This window comes from Capra hircus, chromosome 15, assembly GCF_001704415.2.
Source record: "Capra hircus breed San Clemente chromosome 15, ASM170441v1, whole genome shotgun sequence".
NCBI lineage: Eukaryota > Metazoa > Chordata > Mammalia > Artiodactyla > Bovidae > Capra > Capra hircus.
In genome coordinates this window covers 22,169,193-22,183,991 of record NC_030822.1, presented here as the reverse complement: position 1 = coordinate 22,183,991, position 14,799 = coordinate 22,169,193, and the positions used below count along the sequence as shown (strand labels likewise).

The 14,799-nt window shown below is 45.3% G+C and overlaps 1 protein-coding gene across 1 annotated transcript; it reads right to left on the bottom strand.

The window, feature by feature from the left end:
• KCNA4 (potassium voltage-gated channel subfamily A member 4) lies at positions 3,034 to 10,674 on the bottom strand. Its single transcript, XM_018059299.1, has 2 exons — positions 10,151 to 10,674; positions 3,034 to 7,036 (listed from the first exon to the last, which is right to left on the bottom strand). Exon 2 carries the CDS (start codon positions 6,257 to 6,259, stop codon positions 4,280 to 4,282), a length of 1,980 nt encoding a protein of 659 aa, XP_017914788.1. The 5' UTR covers positions 6,260 to 7,036; positions 10,151 to 10,674; the 3' UTR covers positions 3,034 to 4,279.

Genomic DNA, 14,799 nt, shown 5'->3' with positions numbered 1-14,799 from the left:
TTACCAAGGAATGGCTGCAATGTTAGCGCTGAAGATGCATCACAATCTGAAAATCAACAACCCTACCCGATTCTCTTGGGACATGGAGGTGCTGATGTTTATGATTCCGATGCAATTAAAAACAATTTTCCACTGGTATAATGTTGACTTCCAAGAAAACAGGGAAAAAGTATATATGTATGTATGTAACTCAGAGTATTTCCCTTGGATATTTCTTATTCCATATATTGAATTCTATTTCAACACAAGCTTAATGAAGATTTTCAGAGCTTCAGCGATCCCGTTTAAAACAAATTTGACAAGGAAAGCAGCAGCACTTGTGAAACACTACATGTGTCTCAGCATAAAATGAGTTCCCCAGCACAGGTTGGCACTGTTTACTGACAAGACTGTACTATAACAAAGCAAGAAATCAAAATGTTTACTTACCAACTTTCACCATGTATATTCAACTGGAGACTGAGGAGTTATTTTTTAATAAGTGAGTCTCTTTGCTTTAGAAGTTGCTAGAATAAGTAGCTTCAACATAAACCCAGTTTATTTGGTTTAGTTCGCACTCTAAAGCTAAATTTGAAACTCCTGGTTCTGCATTTAACCTAACAGGGAGATTTTAAAACTGTTTTGTTCTTACTACTTAACTACAAAACCAAGGCTGGTATGAGTGAGGGCTACATTATCATTTGATTGGGCTACATTATCATTTAATTCCTTCCAGCACCAACATTCTGTGGAATTGAAGAAAATACTAAATTAGCTTGATATGTAGCCTAGTCACCTGACTGTACATTTAAAAACAAACACCTGAGAATCAGGGACTAGAAATGATGTGCCCACAGTCAACGAGTTGACCCTGGACCCCTAAACCAGCCGTCACACCTCAGGAACCCACAAGCTCCCTTTTCACAGAAAATCAAAGGAGTATTTAAATCTCCCATCTCTCCCATAACTGTTATGCATAACTGTTTCCTTCCCAAGGATTTGCAAAAGAGAACAATGCATCTACCCTTGAAAAGACTCTGATTAGGATAACCCTCAAACATTGTACTTTTGGTAACATTTATTATCATCTAAACAGCAACAAAAGGATCCCAGATCCCAAGAATTCAAATCTCTAAATAGGGTCATCTTTCTTTTATGTTACAATCAAATGTGTATGGTGGCCTTGAAGAAAATACCGTTTGCTAATCTGAACTGAACTGAAATCAGTTACAAATAACCCCTAGAAGAATATTTTAGTATAAAACATTCACAAATGGTACTAAAGAACTTTGTCTAGCTGTGATTTGGAAAGAAAACACTCCGTTGCCCTGAGGAATCTACCTTCACACATTCTCTATAAGGGAACTGTTCCACACAGAAGTGTTCCTATACAAGTCTTGAGGGCTTAAATGCCTCCTTCCTAGTGTGGAATCAAGATCCAGACATGCTAAAATAAATGTGTCTTGCAGGAAAAAAAAAAAAAGCACAAACAAACATTTAGTGATAACCTAGTAATATTAGGTTTGGAAGCCCCTGCTGTCACTTCTTGACCCTTAAGAAAACCATGTAAGATAAAGAAACAACCCTTAGGGTTTCTAAATGACTATATTACAGAATTTCCTAAATTCTGGATTCTCAGAATTACCAACTCCAATACATATCAATACAATTTAATGTAACTTTTCAGATTTAAGGAGATGCTGTAGAACCAACAAAATACATTTTCTCAACAGCCAAATCACTGCTATTGCTATTATAGCATGGTCAATAAACAACCAATGCCACAGAACATTTAAACTATTTCAAGCTATAATCTGACCTAGTTGGGTACAGCAAAAGATACATGGTATCTGGTACACGGAGCCAATTTTTTATATCACAACATGCCTGGGATCTTCCCCCAAGAGAAGAAACTAATCATTCAATGACAGGCTATCTTGTGTCTGCAAATCATCTGCTTGTAAGGAGCTCAAAATTAAAGAAACCATCCATGATTTTTACAATATACTAATAAACCATGTAACTCAAGGGTTCTAAACCTCTTTTTCTCCCAGAGGAGCATGAAGCACTGTAGACATAACATCAGGCATCTATACGGAACTCTGCATCTCAGAGTTTTCACATGTTCTCATTTGCCTTCTGTAAAATCTCCGTGACATAACAAACGCACTATGTGTCCTCTTTTTCAATAAAAGGAAACTGGAGGAGCAGAGAAGAACAGTGAAACCTTCCCAAATGAACGGTGACCAACCTGAACTGTGTTACCCTAGCAATGTTTGCTGCATTTTTGCTCTAAATCCAAAATGTATTAAAATGCCACCTTGGAAGTCTTGTTACAAGATGGCATTTCCTTGTTCTGTCACTCTCTGTTGCCCACTAGAGATTTTTGGTCTGCACACTCAATTGACCCCCATATTCCCCCACCGCCGCTGTTTTTCATTCTCCAAAAGGTGTTCTTGAGAGGTGTACCTCTATCGTGGTGGAGAAAGGGTGAAGAAAACAGGATAAAACTTGGGTTTTAAATCCAACATTGAATTTACTTTGAATTTTAAGTATCATTAAAGGAGAGATAGATTTATGTTATTATCAAATGATGGCCTGGGGTTATGTCTTGAGAAAAGCTACTATAGCTCTTTTTTTTTTTTTTTTTTTTTTAAAGTTCACAGTTGTCAGAGTTCATTATGTGCTGAGATACCTTCCATAGCATTTTTCCCCCAGACCTCAGAACAACCATTTTATAAAGAACATAAGTTAAAATATTGGAGAATAAGGCCTCTTATGCATTCTGAGTTTGCTAACCTACATCTCTTGATGACTTAACAATGTAAGTCACATCACTAGCTGTTACCTCACATTCTAGAACACCTTGCTGTGAGTTAAATTCATTTATAAGTGTCATAAATGCCTCTCATAAAAATGATAATGATGGCGATGTGGAAACCCAATGTTTTGACACCAGTTCTTTCAATTTGAGCAAACAGAATGCTGAATTCTGAGGTGAATCCCCACATTCTGCCCTTAAGTCGCTGCACAAATAAATAAACTTAGTAAATCTAGCATTTATGTTGCACATTTAATAGAAAGCTCTTAAGCCATAATCACTGTAGCTGCTGGGCATCTTATTTCTTCAAGAATTCTTTCAGTGCATGCATTAACTTTGGTTAAATTATTCTGGCTTTAAAGGCAGAAGAATATATAAAATAATATGGTTTCAGAAGCATCATTGTTAACAGACCAATTTCAAAAGACTCATTTGCTAAATTTGACTTCATAGCCCCTTTGCAGATCAATTATTGAGATTTTAAAAAAGAAGGGAATCATGTGCTGCTATCTGTGTGGCCATTTGTCTTATACACAAAAAAATAAGAGAACAATAAAATAAGACTAAGAAATCATTCTTCCAATGATTGTCATTGAACTGTTACATTTGTAAACATTCACAGTATAAAGTCTCTCTCAATCTCCAGCATATAAAGTAGTGCAAAAGAAAAAATAAAAGTAAAGAAAATTCCAGTCCTGTTATCTGTGAACAAAATTTGTTACAGTTTCTCTGATTTCCTTTCTTCCATTATTGTTAGGCATTTGATGTCACATCTTCCCAAAATTAATAATAAAATATAATCAATTTCTAAAGGCCCCTGCAGCCTTCTTAAAAGTTAATTTCCAGTTAAAAATAAACTTTAATTAAATCCAAGATAAAATTGTGACCTACATTCTATTAAATAATTCACTTTCTTTTTTCTACATAGTATTTCTTACAATTTTTAAAAAACAACAGCTATGGAATCCAAAGACATGAAATGCTATTAAAGCACTGAATAAACAACTGCTCAAATTCATTAGTTCTTACATAGTAAATACTTCAAAATGCCAACTTTTCCCATCACTGCACGATTACTAACAACATTGACAATTTAGTTGTACATACACACATATGCGCGCACACAGCACACACACACACACACACACACACACACACACACACACATTCTCTCCAGGGAACTGTCTTTACTTTTAACATCTCTTCCAGTTAATGTGCAAAATTCTTGCATTCTAATAAAAATATATAAAGATAGATTTGCTCCTACTTAAGCCTCCCTCGTCTCCAAGATGTATCATTTATTTGATATGTAATACAAGTTTAGTAACAATTATGCCATGTATAACCATTAAATGGTGTACTACTGTATGCATTGGATTCATTTGCATATATCATTTTCATAACTGCACTCTCTATGCATAAATATATTTGGAGATGCTGGGATTGGGGGAGCGGGCAGCGTCGGGTGGAGAATGAGATTCACACGTCGGTCTCCACAGCCTTCGCATTAGAACAGTTGTTTTTATCTGTCTCACTGTCATCCCCCTTTCCCTGACACTTCTCCTTTGCACAGAGAGATTCCTTAACTCCTTCTTCCATCTCTAGATACTCTGACTTGTCCCCCAGGGAAGAAGAAGTAGAGCTCCGAAATTTCTTCAGCAAATTAGAAGGGAGGTATGGGCAACTGACTGCATTCTGTGTAAGCTGCGTCTGTTCCTCATTTTCCGTCTCTCTGTGGTAGAAATAGTTAAAGTTAGAGACAATCACCGGCACGGGCAGAGCGATGGTTAAGACACCTGCAATGGCACACAGAGACCCTACGATCTTGCCCCCCACCGTGATAGGCTTCATGTCCCCGTAGCCCACGGTTGTCATGGTCACCACGGCCCACCAAAATGCATCGGGGATGCTTTGGAAGTGGGTGGTCGGCTCATCTGCCTCCGCGAAATACACAGCGCTGGAGAAGAGAATGACCCCGATGAAGAGGAAGAAGATCAGGAGGCCTAGCTCGCGCATGCTGGCTCGGAGCGTGTGGCCCAGGATCTGCAGGCCTTTGGAGTGTCTGGAGAGCTTGAAGATCCGGAATACTCGGACCAGACGGATGATCCTGAGGATGGCAAAGGACATGGCCTGCTGCTGCTGCCCGTTGCCACCCCCCTGCTGCTGGGCCAGATCCGTGCCCAGCGTGATGAAGTAAGGCAAAATGGAGACGATGTCAATGACGTTCATGATGTTTTTGAAGAAGAGGGCTTGGCTGGGACAAGCAAAGCAGCGAACCACAAACTCGAAGGAAAACCACACAACGCACACTGTCTCCACGATGAAGAAGGGGTCGTTGAAGACCGTGTGCCCTGAGTTCCCCGGGTGCGGAGCCGACGTGCCGTTCGACAACCCGCCGTGCCCGCCTGCGCTCAGGGCCGTGACGAGATCCCGGTCGTCCCGAAACTCCGGCAAGGTTTCCAGGCAGAAGATGACGATGGAGATGAGGATGACCAGGACGGAGACAATGGCTATGCCCCTGGCTGGACTGGAGCTCTCCGGATACTCAAAGAGCAGCCAGATCTGCTTCTTAAATTCGCTCTCCGGCAAGGCCCTGTCCTCCTCCTCTCTCACAAAGCCCTCGTCCTCCCGAAACTTGAGCAGTGCCTCCTCCCCCAACTGGTAGAACTTCACCTCCTCGGTGAAGATATCAAAGGGGACGTTGACTGGCCTCTTCAGGCGGCCCCCTGACTGGTAATAATATAAGATGGCATCAAAGCTAGGCCTGTTTCTGTCGAAAAAATACTCGTTGCGCAGAGGGTCGAAATACTGAGTCCTCTTCTCAGGGTCCCCCAGCAAAGTCTCGGGAAACTGGGCCAGGGTTTTCATCTGGGTTTCGAAGCGCAGACCCGAGACGTTGATCACCACGCGTTCACAGCAGTCACTGTAGCGGACGGAGCTGTAGCCACCACCGCCGCCGCCACCGCCGCCGCCTCCATCGTCCTGTGCCAGCAGGTCGGTGTAGGAACACTCCTCGCCGTGGTCTTCCTCGCTATAATAAAACCTTCCCTCCTCTTCCTCGTCCTCCTCGTCGTCCTCCTCTTCGTCCTCCTCACTTAGATCCCGCAGGATCTTCTCCTCTGAGCCACTGGGCATCAGGTCGGAGCAGTGAGGGAAGCTGCCCTGCCGATGGTGGACTTTCTTCTTCTCCGGGCGCTGTCGCCTCCTCCTCCGACTTCCCCGGCTGCTCTGGGGGTCGTGGGAGGTGCAGGCCCCGCGCGATGGGTGGTGGTGGTGGGCGCCCCCTCCAGAGCCCCCGCCACCTTCCACCGCAGCTGTGGCCGCGGCCACCGCGGCAGCCGCAGCCGCCCTCGAGTGAGCCAGCCTCTCGCGCTCCCGGGCCCGGGCCTGAGCGGCGTAACCATAAGGCATGTGACTGTTGCACCCTGAGCTCTCCGCACTCACCATTGCAACCTCCATGGTGGCGGTTTGGGGAAATGGCTGGTTCCAGTTGGAGAAGAAGAAAGAAAAATAGGGCAGATTCTTTTCTCACCAAATTAAGGTAAGTTTGGAACCCTTAAGCAGATTGCTTGGAAGACGAAGGATATTTTCAGTCCAACTTTGCATTTTCTGTTTTTAAATCAGCACGCCCCATGCTCTCTCTTCTCAGGGATTCAACGTTGCTCTCCAGAGTGTGGCTTCTCTGGAGAGATGGCCTGGCACTTTCAATTAAAAGTCAGAAAATGTCAGGGTTTCCCAAACACCTGTTTGGGGGTGGATGTTCAAATCTGGAACTACAACCAGGATGTCATTGGTCTTGATGCTGAAAGTTTCAACAACACCAAGTAGCCGACCGCTGGCAGTTGTGCCTAGAGAATGGAATATATTTTTTCTGCCATGGAAATTGTCCAAAGCTCAGTCCATGAAATTTAAATAAAATGCAAATAAGCCTTTAAGTCTTAGCACTTGCCTTCTAGTGACAGCCTGACCCATGTTAACATGTGATTTGAAGTATGTCCAGGCATTGCCACTCAAAGCCTAGCAGGATGATTCTCCCGGATCTCCCCTTAAGTTCATCACAGGCTTCCTGGACCTAGGGGCAATGTTGAGCTAGCTGTAGAGGCAAAGACCTTGGGAGGTAGAGTAGATGCAAGATGAGGTGTCAGTGGGGGGCAAGCCCAGCTCTGAGGTCTCCATAGAAATCAAGGAAATGCAGAGCATCCTTCAGCTAAAATCATGCAGAAGAAGCCACTTCACCTGGAAAAAGGAAGGGAAACAAGCATGGGAGAAAAATAAAAAGAATCAAATAATAAAGAGCAAACTGAGTATTTCTTTTACATACACTTCTTTCTCTTCTCCTCAAGCAAGCAAGCCATTATATAAAGCACCAAAGCGACTATAAATTTCCAAGGAGTAGTAATGGGGCAGGTTGTTAAATCTCCTTCTCACTAAATATCCTCCTATCCTTTTTCTTTGGCTATCATTTCAGCACTGTCTACTTTCATCATAATTTAATTATTTTTCCTCTCTCCACTCTCGACCCATATGGTTCTTCTTTCAGTCCACCTTTTCACTCATGCTAGGTCTTAATTCTCACTGTCACCCTCTTCATTCCACAATAACAATGTTGTCACTTTACAGCTGCTTCCATCATTCATTGATCTCAAGGCATTTTTTTCAAATTTCCACTCATCAAGTATTTCTGAATTCAGTGGCCTTCCACCCCTCTGACTTGATTCAGGATTAGAGGAGTTGGAAAAACCAGTTTTCTTTAATCCAGGTTCCACCACTCGAACAAGCATCAGTCACCTCATCTACAAAGTGCAGATAACAATACAACCTCTCCCATACCACTTGTGTAAGGATTAAATGAGATAATTGATGTTGACAGAACACCACAGTACCTTGTACGTGAGGAATATCAATAAAGGCTTGCAGTTATTAATAACATAATAATACTTTATGGTCAATCTCCCCACCCCCAAAAGCATATATCCTTATACCACTGTCAAAGCAGGGGAAGGACAGAACATGAAGTCATCCAGGACATTTTGAGGCTCGCGAGTGGTCTGTATTAAGTTGGCATTCCCTAACTCCCTGAAGCATGTCCCTGTTGTTGTTTTTCTGTTCCCCAGACTCCAGAACACGCCCTACCACCCACAACCTAGGAGCTAATCCCAGTTTCCACTTCTCTAATAATCATCTACTCTCCTTGCAGTTCGCCCATGTTCACCTTGATGCTTCCTCCTACACTTTGCTCAAGGACTGTCTCCTTATGTTTCAAATCCCAGTTTGTATGCACTTTGTTTTCAGCCTATAATACGTTCTTCCCTATAATTTACCCATAATTTCTATGGCCCAAATCCCCCTCTCTTTTCCCTCCCTCCCTCCTTCCATTTATTTCCAATCTGCCACTTCCTGATCACATCTTCCCTGCAGCCCTCTCCTGTTCCCCCTGTCACCTAGCACTCCTGACCTTCATTCTTCCTTAGTTTGTTCTCTGTAGGTCCAACTAACTCATCTCCTCTGCCAGAACCTGTAAATGTCCCTGTCTTAATCTCGCTTCTCCTGTCTCCTCTTGCGTCTTCCCTTCCCTGGGTCCAACAAGACTTCCAAGAATGTAGAGTGACCCAGAGAATTGGGGAGGATAACAACAGCCAGGATTCAGGGCAGCTACCAACCTCAGTTACCGGGAGCTCTTGGGGAGCATAAGAGAAATGGCTTCCTGGAGCCATTAACAGGACCCACCTCTTGACCACCTGCTGCTGAATCCTGTCGGCCTAGAAGACTAAACACACCCAGGTTTTATCAAGTGACAGTTGGGGAAGTAGCAAACAAGTCTTTCGGATCGCACATCCCTTCCAGATCAATCACATTCTCCCAGGACAAGAAGTGAGATTGACTGGGACAAAGAACCCAGAAAATACACCTCTGAAGCTTTCTGGTTTGGTATCCTCCTTTGCCTGACTCCCAAGATCATTTTCTACTCTGAAATGTTCACTCTCACAAGGTCTCCAAATATCTATCTTCTCTGTGGAGGGCCAGGCCAACATCCTTTAAAGATTTCCACAAGCCAAACAGCCTGAGAGTTTCCTCAGTTTCTTCCCCAACCCCCTCAAAGCAGTTATAATACACTAGTTAAATACAGCCCCAGTGTAACCAAAGTGCCTGTGAATTTTTATACTACGCACACCCCCTCTTCCACCAAAGGAACTGACTCCCGGAAGGTCATGAGTTAGAGGGTCTTCTAATTCACAATCAACTCTGCAGGAGAGCTAGACTTGCCCTCTTTACACCAAATAGTTTCTTATTTACTTACTTCTTTACTTGGGTTTGTTAATTTTTTTGTTTACTTAACTCCCTCCTCCACTGTACATAGAGCAAATTATCGTCCTTCTAATTTGTTATCAGTTATCTCACTATTCTCATCTTAGAAGAAGAGGAGGAAGAGTCTATAAAAAGGGAGAAAAAAGAAAGAAAAAGAAAAAAGATGAAAAAATCCTTCCAACCAGCAAATCAGACTAGTTTAAAATCTCTTTTCCTTCTCCCCTCAAGGTATTCATGTTAGGAGAATCTGCTGAAGCTGACTCTCAGGAGACTTTATGAGGGAGACCTTGCAGGAGACTTTATGAAGAGACCTTGCAGGGGAATATCCTTTCCTCTTTAACACCACGAACTAATAGAATTTTGCTGACTACCTATTCCCCAATTCCTGCGCCCCCAAACAAGAGTCAAGCATCGCGCCCCTCCTCCTCCCACCCCACCCCCAACAACAAGGCTGTTTTCCTCACTCAGTGCTAATTCCTGCAACTGTAGGGTGGTACCTGAACCTTATCAGAGAGAGAAAAGGAGAAAAAGATTGAGAGAATTCCAAGGGCCAATACCGTGAGAAATACACACTTCAAAGCACGCCATTTATATAGTCTCTATGTATTGCTCAAATGCTCAGAAAACGCACTCAACCCCAAATGTTGGGAGAAGCAACAATTCAAACCCCTTCACCAGCTGTTCTCAAAGAAATAGAACCGGTGAGTCTGAGATGAGACAAAACGATGCTAAATCTAAACCCCACCTCGTTGGGAAACGACATCTTTAATCGCGCCCTCGCCTCCAGACCTAGGTTCCCGCTCGGGCACATTAACCAGGGCGCACGCACCCCATCCCCGGGGTTGAGAAAATAACAACTGTTGGCCCCCCGGAGCGCCGCGCAGCATCTGCACCTCCCTTCTCCCACCTCCTGTTTTATTTTTAACCGTCTTCCATTCATGCCCTTCTGTCACATTCTCGATATTATTTATCCCTCAAATGTCCACTCTTTCTTAATAGCCAAAGAGGAGAGGAGAGGAAAGGTAAGAGAGGTGTCATACTTACCATTCCCAGGCGGGGTGCAAAATAAAAATAAAGAAAATCCCCGGTTTGCTTTTTTTCACCCTCAAGCTGCAACAGCTGGAGGAGGGGAAGAAGGATCTTGGGGGTGGAAGGAATCGCTCCGGTGTGGCAGGTGGGAGCTCCCAAATATCCACGGAACAAGTTCTACTGCCTGGTCGAGGGCGGGGGGTGGGGGGGTGAGGGCACAGAGTCCTAGCTGCTGGAGCCGGGGGGTGAGGATCAGGGCTGCCCCAGGGAAGACCCCAAGACTCCTGCTTCCTCTGGAGTTCAGCACAGAAGGGCTCGACAGGGAAAAGAAGTCAAGGTTCCCCAGAAAAATATATATATATCCTAGACAGCAGCGATCACTTGTTAAGCCCGAATTCCTCCTCCAATATCCATCCCTCTCGCTCTCTCGCTGGCTGCAGAAGCAGCACACGCCTCCCCTGGCCGGGAGCGCGCGCCGGCCGGGGGCGGGGCCAGGGCCGTCCGAGGGTGGGGCGTTCACCGCGGTCGCCAGGGGCGCCTCCAGGCGCGGCGGGGCGGGCGCAGTCACGACGCCGCGGCTGCCCGGCCCCCGGCCTGGCCCCCAGTCGCCGAAGCTCTCGGGAGCCAGTGGGCAGCGTTCCAGGGTCCCCAGATGGGCGCGCCCAGGGGCGAGGAGCTAATCGCAGAGGGAGAGGTGTCCCCTTTGAAGCTGAAATGGGGTCCCGACGGCAGGGCAGAAACGTCAGGAGAGGCTGGAAGAGGTGACTTCGGCGGCAGGTCCAGGCTCGACCGCAAGGTGCTTCTAGGTGTCTTCTCCTCTTCCTGAAGCGTTTTCTCTGCATCGCCCCCGGCACCCCACCCACCACCCCACCCCGCTGCAAACACACAGCCCCCCCAGCCCGGCATCATAACGAGTTTGTGGGGTTGGGAGCCCCGGGGGCATCCCTGGCGAGGCCGCCAGCCCGGAGCTGTCCGGTCGCCCGCAAGCGCGCCCAGACCCCTCGGTCTCCGCCTCCTTGTGGAGAGTTTGTTGGCCTCAACTCTGGGGTCGGAAGTCTTCGGCGCGGAGGAGACCGACTTTACACAGGTGTTGGACTCGGAGAAGGGAAGGATTACTGAAATTCGAATCGGGCCCAGGCCAAGGGCTACGAAAGAGAGGCTGAGGTCCGAGTTAGGAGAGTCAAAGGTCTACGAACAGGTTGCCAGTCCTTCCCGGCGGCGGGGCCAGCCCTCGGGGAACCTGTTGTTGCAAAAAGAAATACGTTGGCGAGAGGTTTGGCTCCCGGGAGATCTCTGTCCTAGTGGTCGGATCTCCAATTCCACCCACTTCCATTGAACAACAAAAAAAGCACTCCCCCCACATACCCCAACACCTCGTGGAGGGGCTAGTGCGCCCGCAGCGGCTCCTCACCCGCGATGGACTCCAGATTGCTTATCTGGTGGCTGCCTTGTGAAGTGCCCCCTGGACGTGGATGTTAACACGCAATTCTCATAAATATGCCAAAAGAAAGATTAGCGGTGGGAAGTGAGAGTTTACACACACATACACGCGCGCGCGCTCAGTGGCGGCGGGGCTCCTGGCACCTCTCCCGGCTCCCCCTGTGGCCAAGCTGGCAGTGGTGGCGCGCGCCCGGATTGCTGGAGCAAATCCGACCTTGGGCGGGTCAGTTGGCTCCGAGGCGACCACTGTCGTCCTCAGCTGGCAGCTTTGTTCGAGGGCCCAATTGGGCCTCCTCCTTTTGTGGCACTCTATTAATTATTAAGAGAAATATTCCCGAACTGAATTATAGATATGCCCTCTGCTCACTCACCTAACCGCTGCTGGCTTGGCGAAGGACACTATCAGGACTGCATTTCGTTGCTGTTTAATTTTGTGGATCTTTTTAAATAACAAAAAAAATCACATTGTATTCGGTGAAAAGGAAAAATAAATAAATAAATTTAACTAATATGAGGTCTGATTTTCCTAACTTCTTCCAGGTAGTGACAAGAGTTAGAACCTATGTTGTGAACAAATGTACCATGATCCTCTGGCCTCAACCACAGGTGGAAGAATTGAGAGAATGGTGCTTCCTCCCCCAATAGAGAGGCTCTGTCTCCATTCATGCCCCACTATCATCCATTTCAGAAAGTAGGGAAGGTGGATTCCTCCAAATGCTCGAAACCATCCAGGGTGCCGGTCCCAGATCCCCTCTCTACTCCACAATGTGGGGTAGTCACTGTGCCAAAAGCAGATGATTAAGTTTATCATCTCATCAAAAGGATATTTCTTGGGATGGTAAAGGCAGGGTTGAGAGCATAGGATCTTGAGAGCAAAAAAAGCAGCTGTATTTTCAGGGAGATGAAAACTGAGGTTGAACAATACACAAAAGAGAACATGTATACTGAAGCTTGGACATTTTAATTGGATCATATTAAAACTTCCACATGCTTCCACCACTTCCATGTGGTGCTTCCACATGCCACTTACTGTTGGTTCCTATCACTGCCCAGAGAATTTTAAAGTTTAAAATGCCCAGTAGTTGCTTAGTCCTGTCCAACTTTTTACAGCCCCATGGACTGCGACCACCAGGCTCCTCTGTCCATGGAATATGAGAATGGTGTTCCTGAGATGCAGCAAATGGTGTGTGTGTGCATGTGTGTGTTAGTTGCTCAGTCGTGTCTGACTCTTTGCGACTCCGTAGACTATAGGCTGTCAGGCTCCTCTGTCCCTGGAATTCCCCAGGCAAGAATGCTTACTAGAGTGGGTTGCCATTTCCTTCTCCAGAGAATCTTCCCAATCCAGGGATGGAACCCCGGTCTCCTGAATTGCAAGCAGATTCTTTACCATCTGAGCCACCAGGGAAGCCCCAATGAAGTAATATATAATTTGGGGGCAGCAAGCAAGGATTGACAAGAAAGGGGAAATGTGTCTGAAGAATGGTGAGAATTGGAGTGTTTGCCATACGGAATACACGGGCACGTGGCACTGAGGTGGATGGAGTAACTGGAACCTAAGAGGTAGTTGGGGCCCAATTGAGAAGAGCATTCTCCTTACCCAGGCATCCCCCCCATTCCCAAACACACACACACACACACCCCTCCTTGAACTTTAAAAGAATTTCTTTATAAAGAAAACAAGAAACATTCCATTTGTCTTCCTGAAGTTCTCTTAAAGATTCCTAGAAACTCCCACAGATAAATAGTAGCAGAAAGATTCTTTGCTGTGACCAACAAAAATTGACCTTGTCTCAGTTTCAAAACTATATTTTCTTTGGAGAGGAGAAAATTATTTTCTTGCCTTTTTTAGTCATCAGCTAGTCAAAATTCTTCAAACACATCCAAATATACCTATTACCACAAATAATTTCTCCCTGACTTTGAATTCTCTCAGTGGTAATACAGATATTCCAGACCACACTATGAAGCCTATGCTTATATAAAAAAAGGGCAAAGGGCAGCAGATTTTCCTTTGTACAAAGCAGACAGGAGGCTCCATGTGATACAAACTACATCCATTATAAAAGCTTTTGTTCTCTTTGGGGACCATGGTCTCCAGGGAGTTGCAGTGTTCTGTTCACTCCTCCTCTCTCTCCCCAAGAAGCCCGCAACACCTCCCTGAATACAGGCACTGTATCCCAAGCAACCAGTGCAATACCTGACTCAGAGTAGGCACTCGATAAGAATGTACTAAAATGAATGAATAATGGAAGAGGCTTTCATTTGCCAAGAAAGCTCAGTGAATGTGTTGGGAGAAAACCCAAAGAAGATTGCTTTTTTACCTGCTTACCCCAGCCTCACAGCTATCAGCCTTTTTAAAGTTCTGAAGGGATGTGACAGGGAAAGAATTCTGGAGATCAACTTGATTCCATGCTTCCCTAATGTATGGATGCGGATGTTCTGAGCAGCCCATAATTCCTAATGAAAGGGGAGTCATTCAGCCAGTTTTCCCTTGTAGATGGATGTTTCAATGACTTTTCATCACACCACCTTCCATTCCATTGCAGGCATACCACTACTGGTCAGGTCTCAAGACCTCAGAATAGCATAACCACTTCTCATTAAAGTGAGGAAACATCCGTCCTGAAGAGAAAGACTAACTACTCACTTCCTGACTCTGAGCACAGCTCAGTGTCAGATAGAGCAAGCAGATGCCTGCTCTCTGCCCTGGGTGGACACCTGTGGTCTAAAGGGTGAGAGACGCATCCATGGACCCATGTGGTCAGAGTCTGATAGAAGTCACACAAGGAGCAGAGAGAAGCAGCACTAACTGAGGTTAGAAAGGTCCTCAAGGCAGTAGGAGCCACGAGACAAAGGCTTATGGGATAAGAATGGCAAGAATAAGTAAGGGGACTTCCTTTTTGGTCCAGGGGTTAAGAATCCATCTTCCTAGTATGGAGATTCCTTAAAAAACTGTAACCATATGACCCAGCATTCCCACTAATAGGCATATACCCTGAGGAAACCAAAATTGAAAAAGACACATGTACCCCAATGTTCACTGCAGCACTGATTACAATAGCCAAGACATGGAAGCAACCTATATGTCCTCTGACAGATAAACAGATAAAGAAGTTGCGGTACACAAATATAATGGAATATTACTCAGTCATAAAAATGAATGCATTCGAGTCAATGCTAATGAGATGGATGAAACTAGAGACTATTATACAGAGCAAAGTAAG

Bases quoted from the DNA above. Each gene is read 5' to 3' on its own strand.
- KCNA4 (XM_018059299.1), bottom strand. From the start codon at position 6,259: ATGGAGGTTGCAATGGTGAGTGCGGAGAGCTCAGGGTGCAACAGTCAC.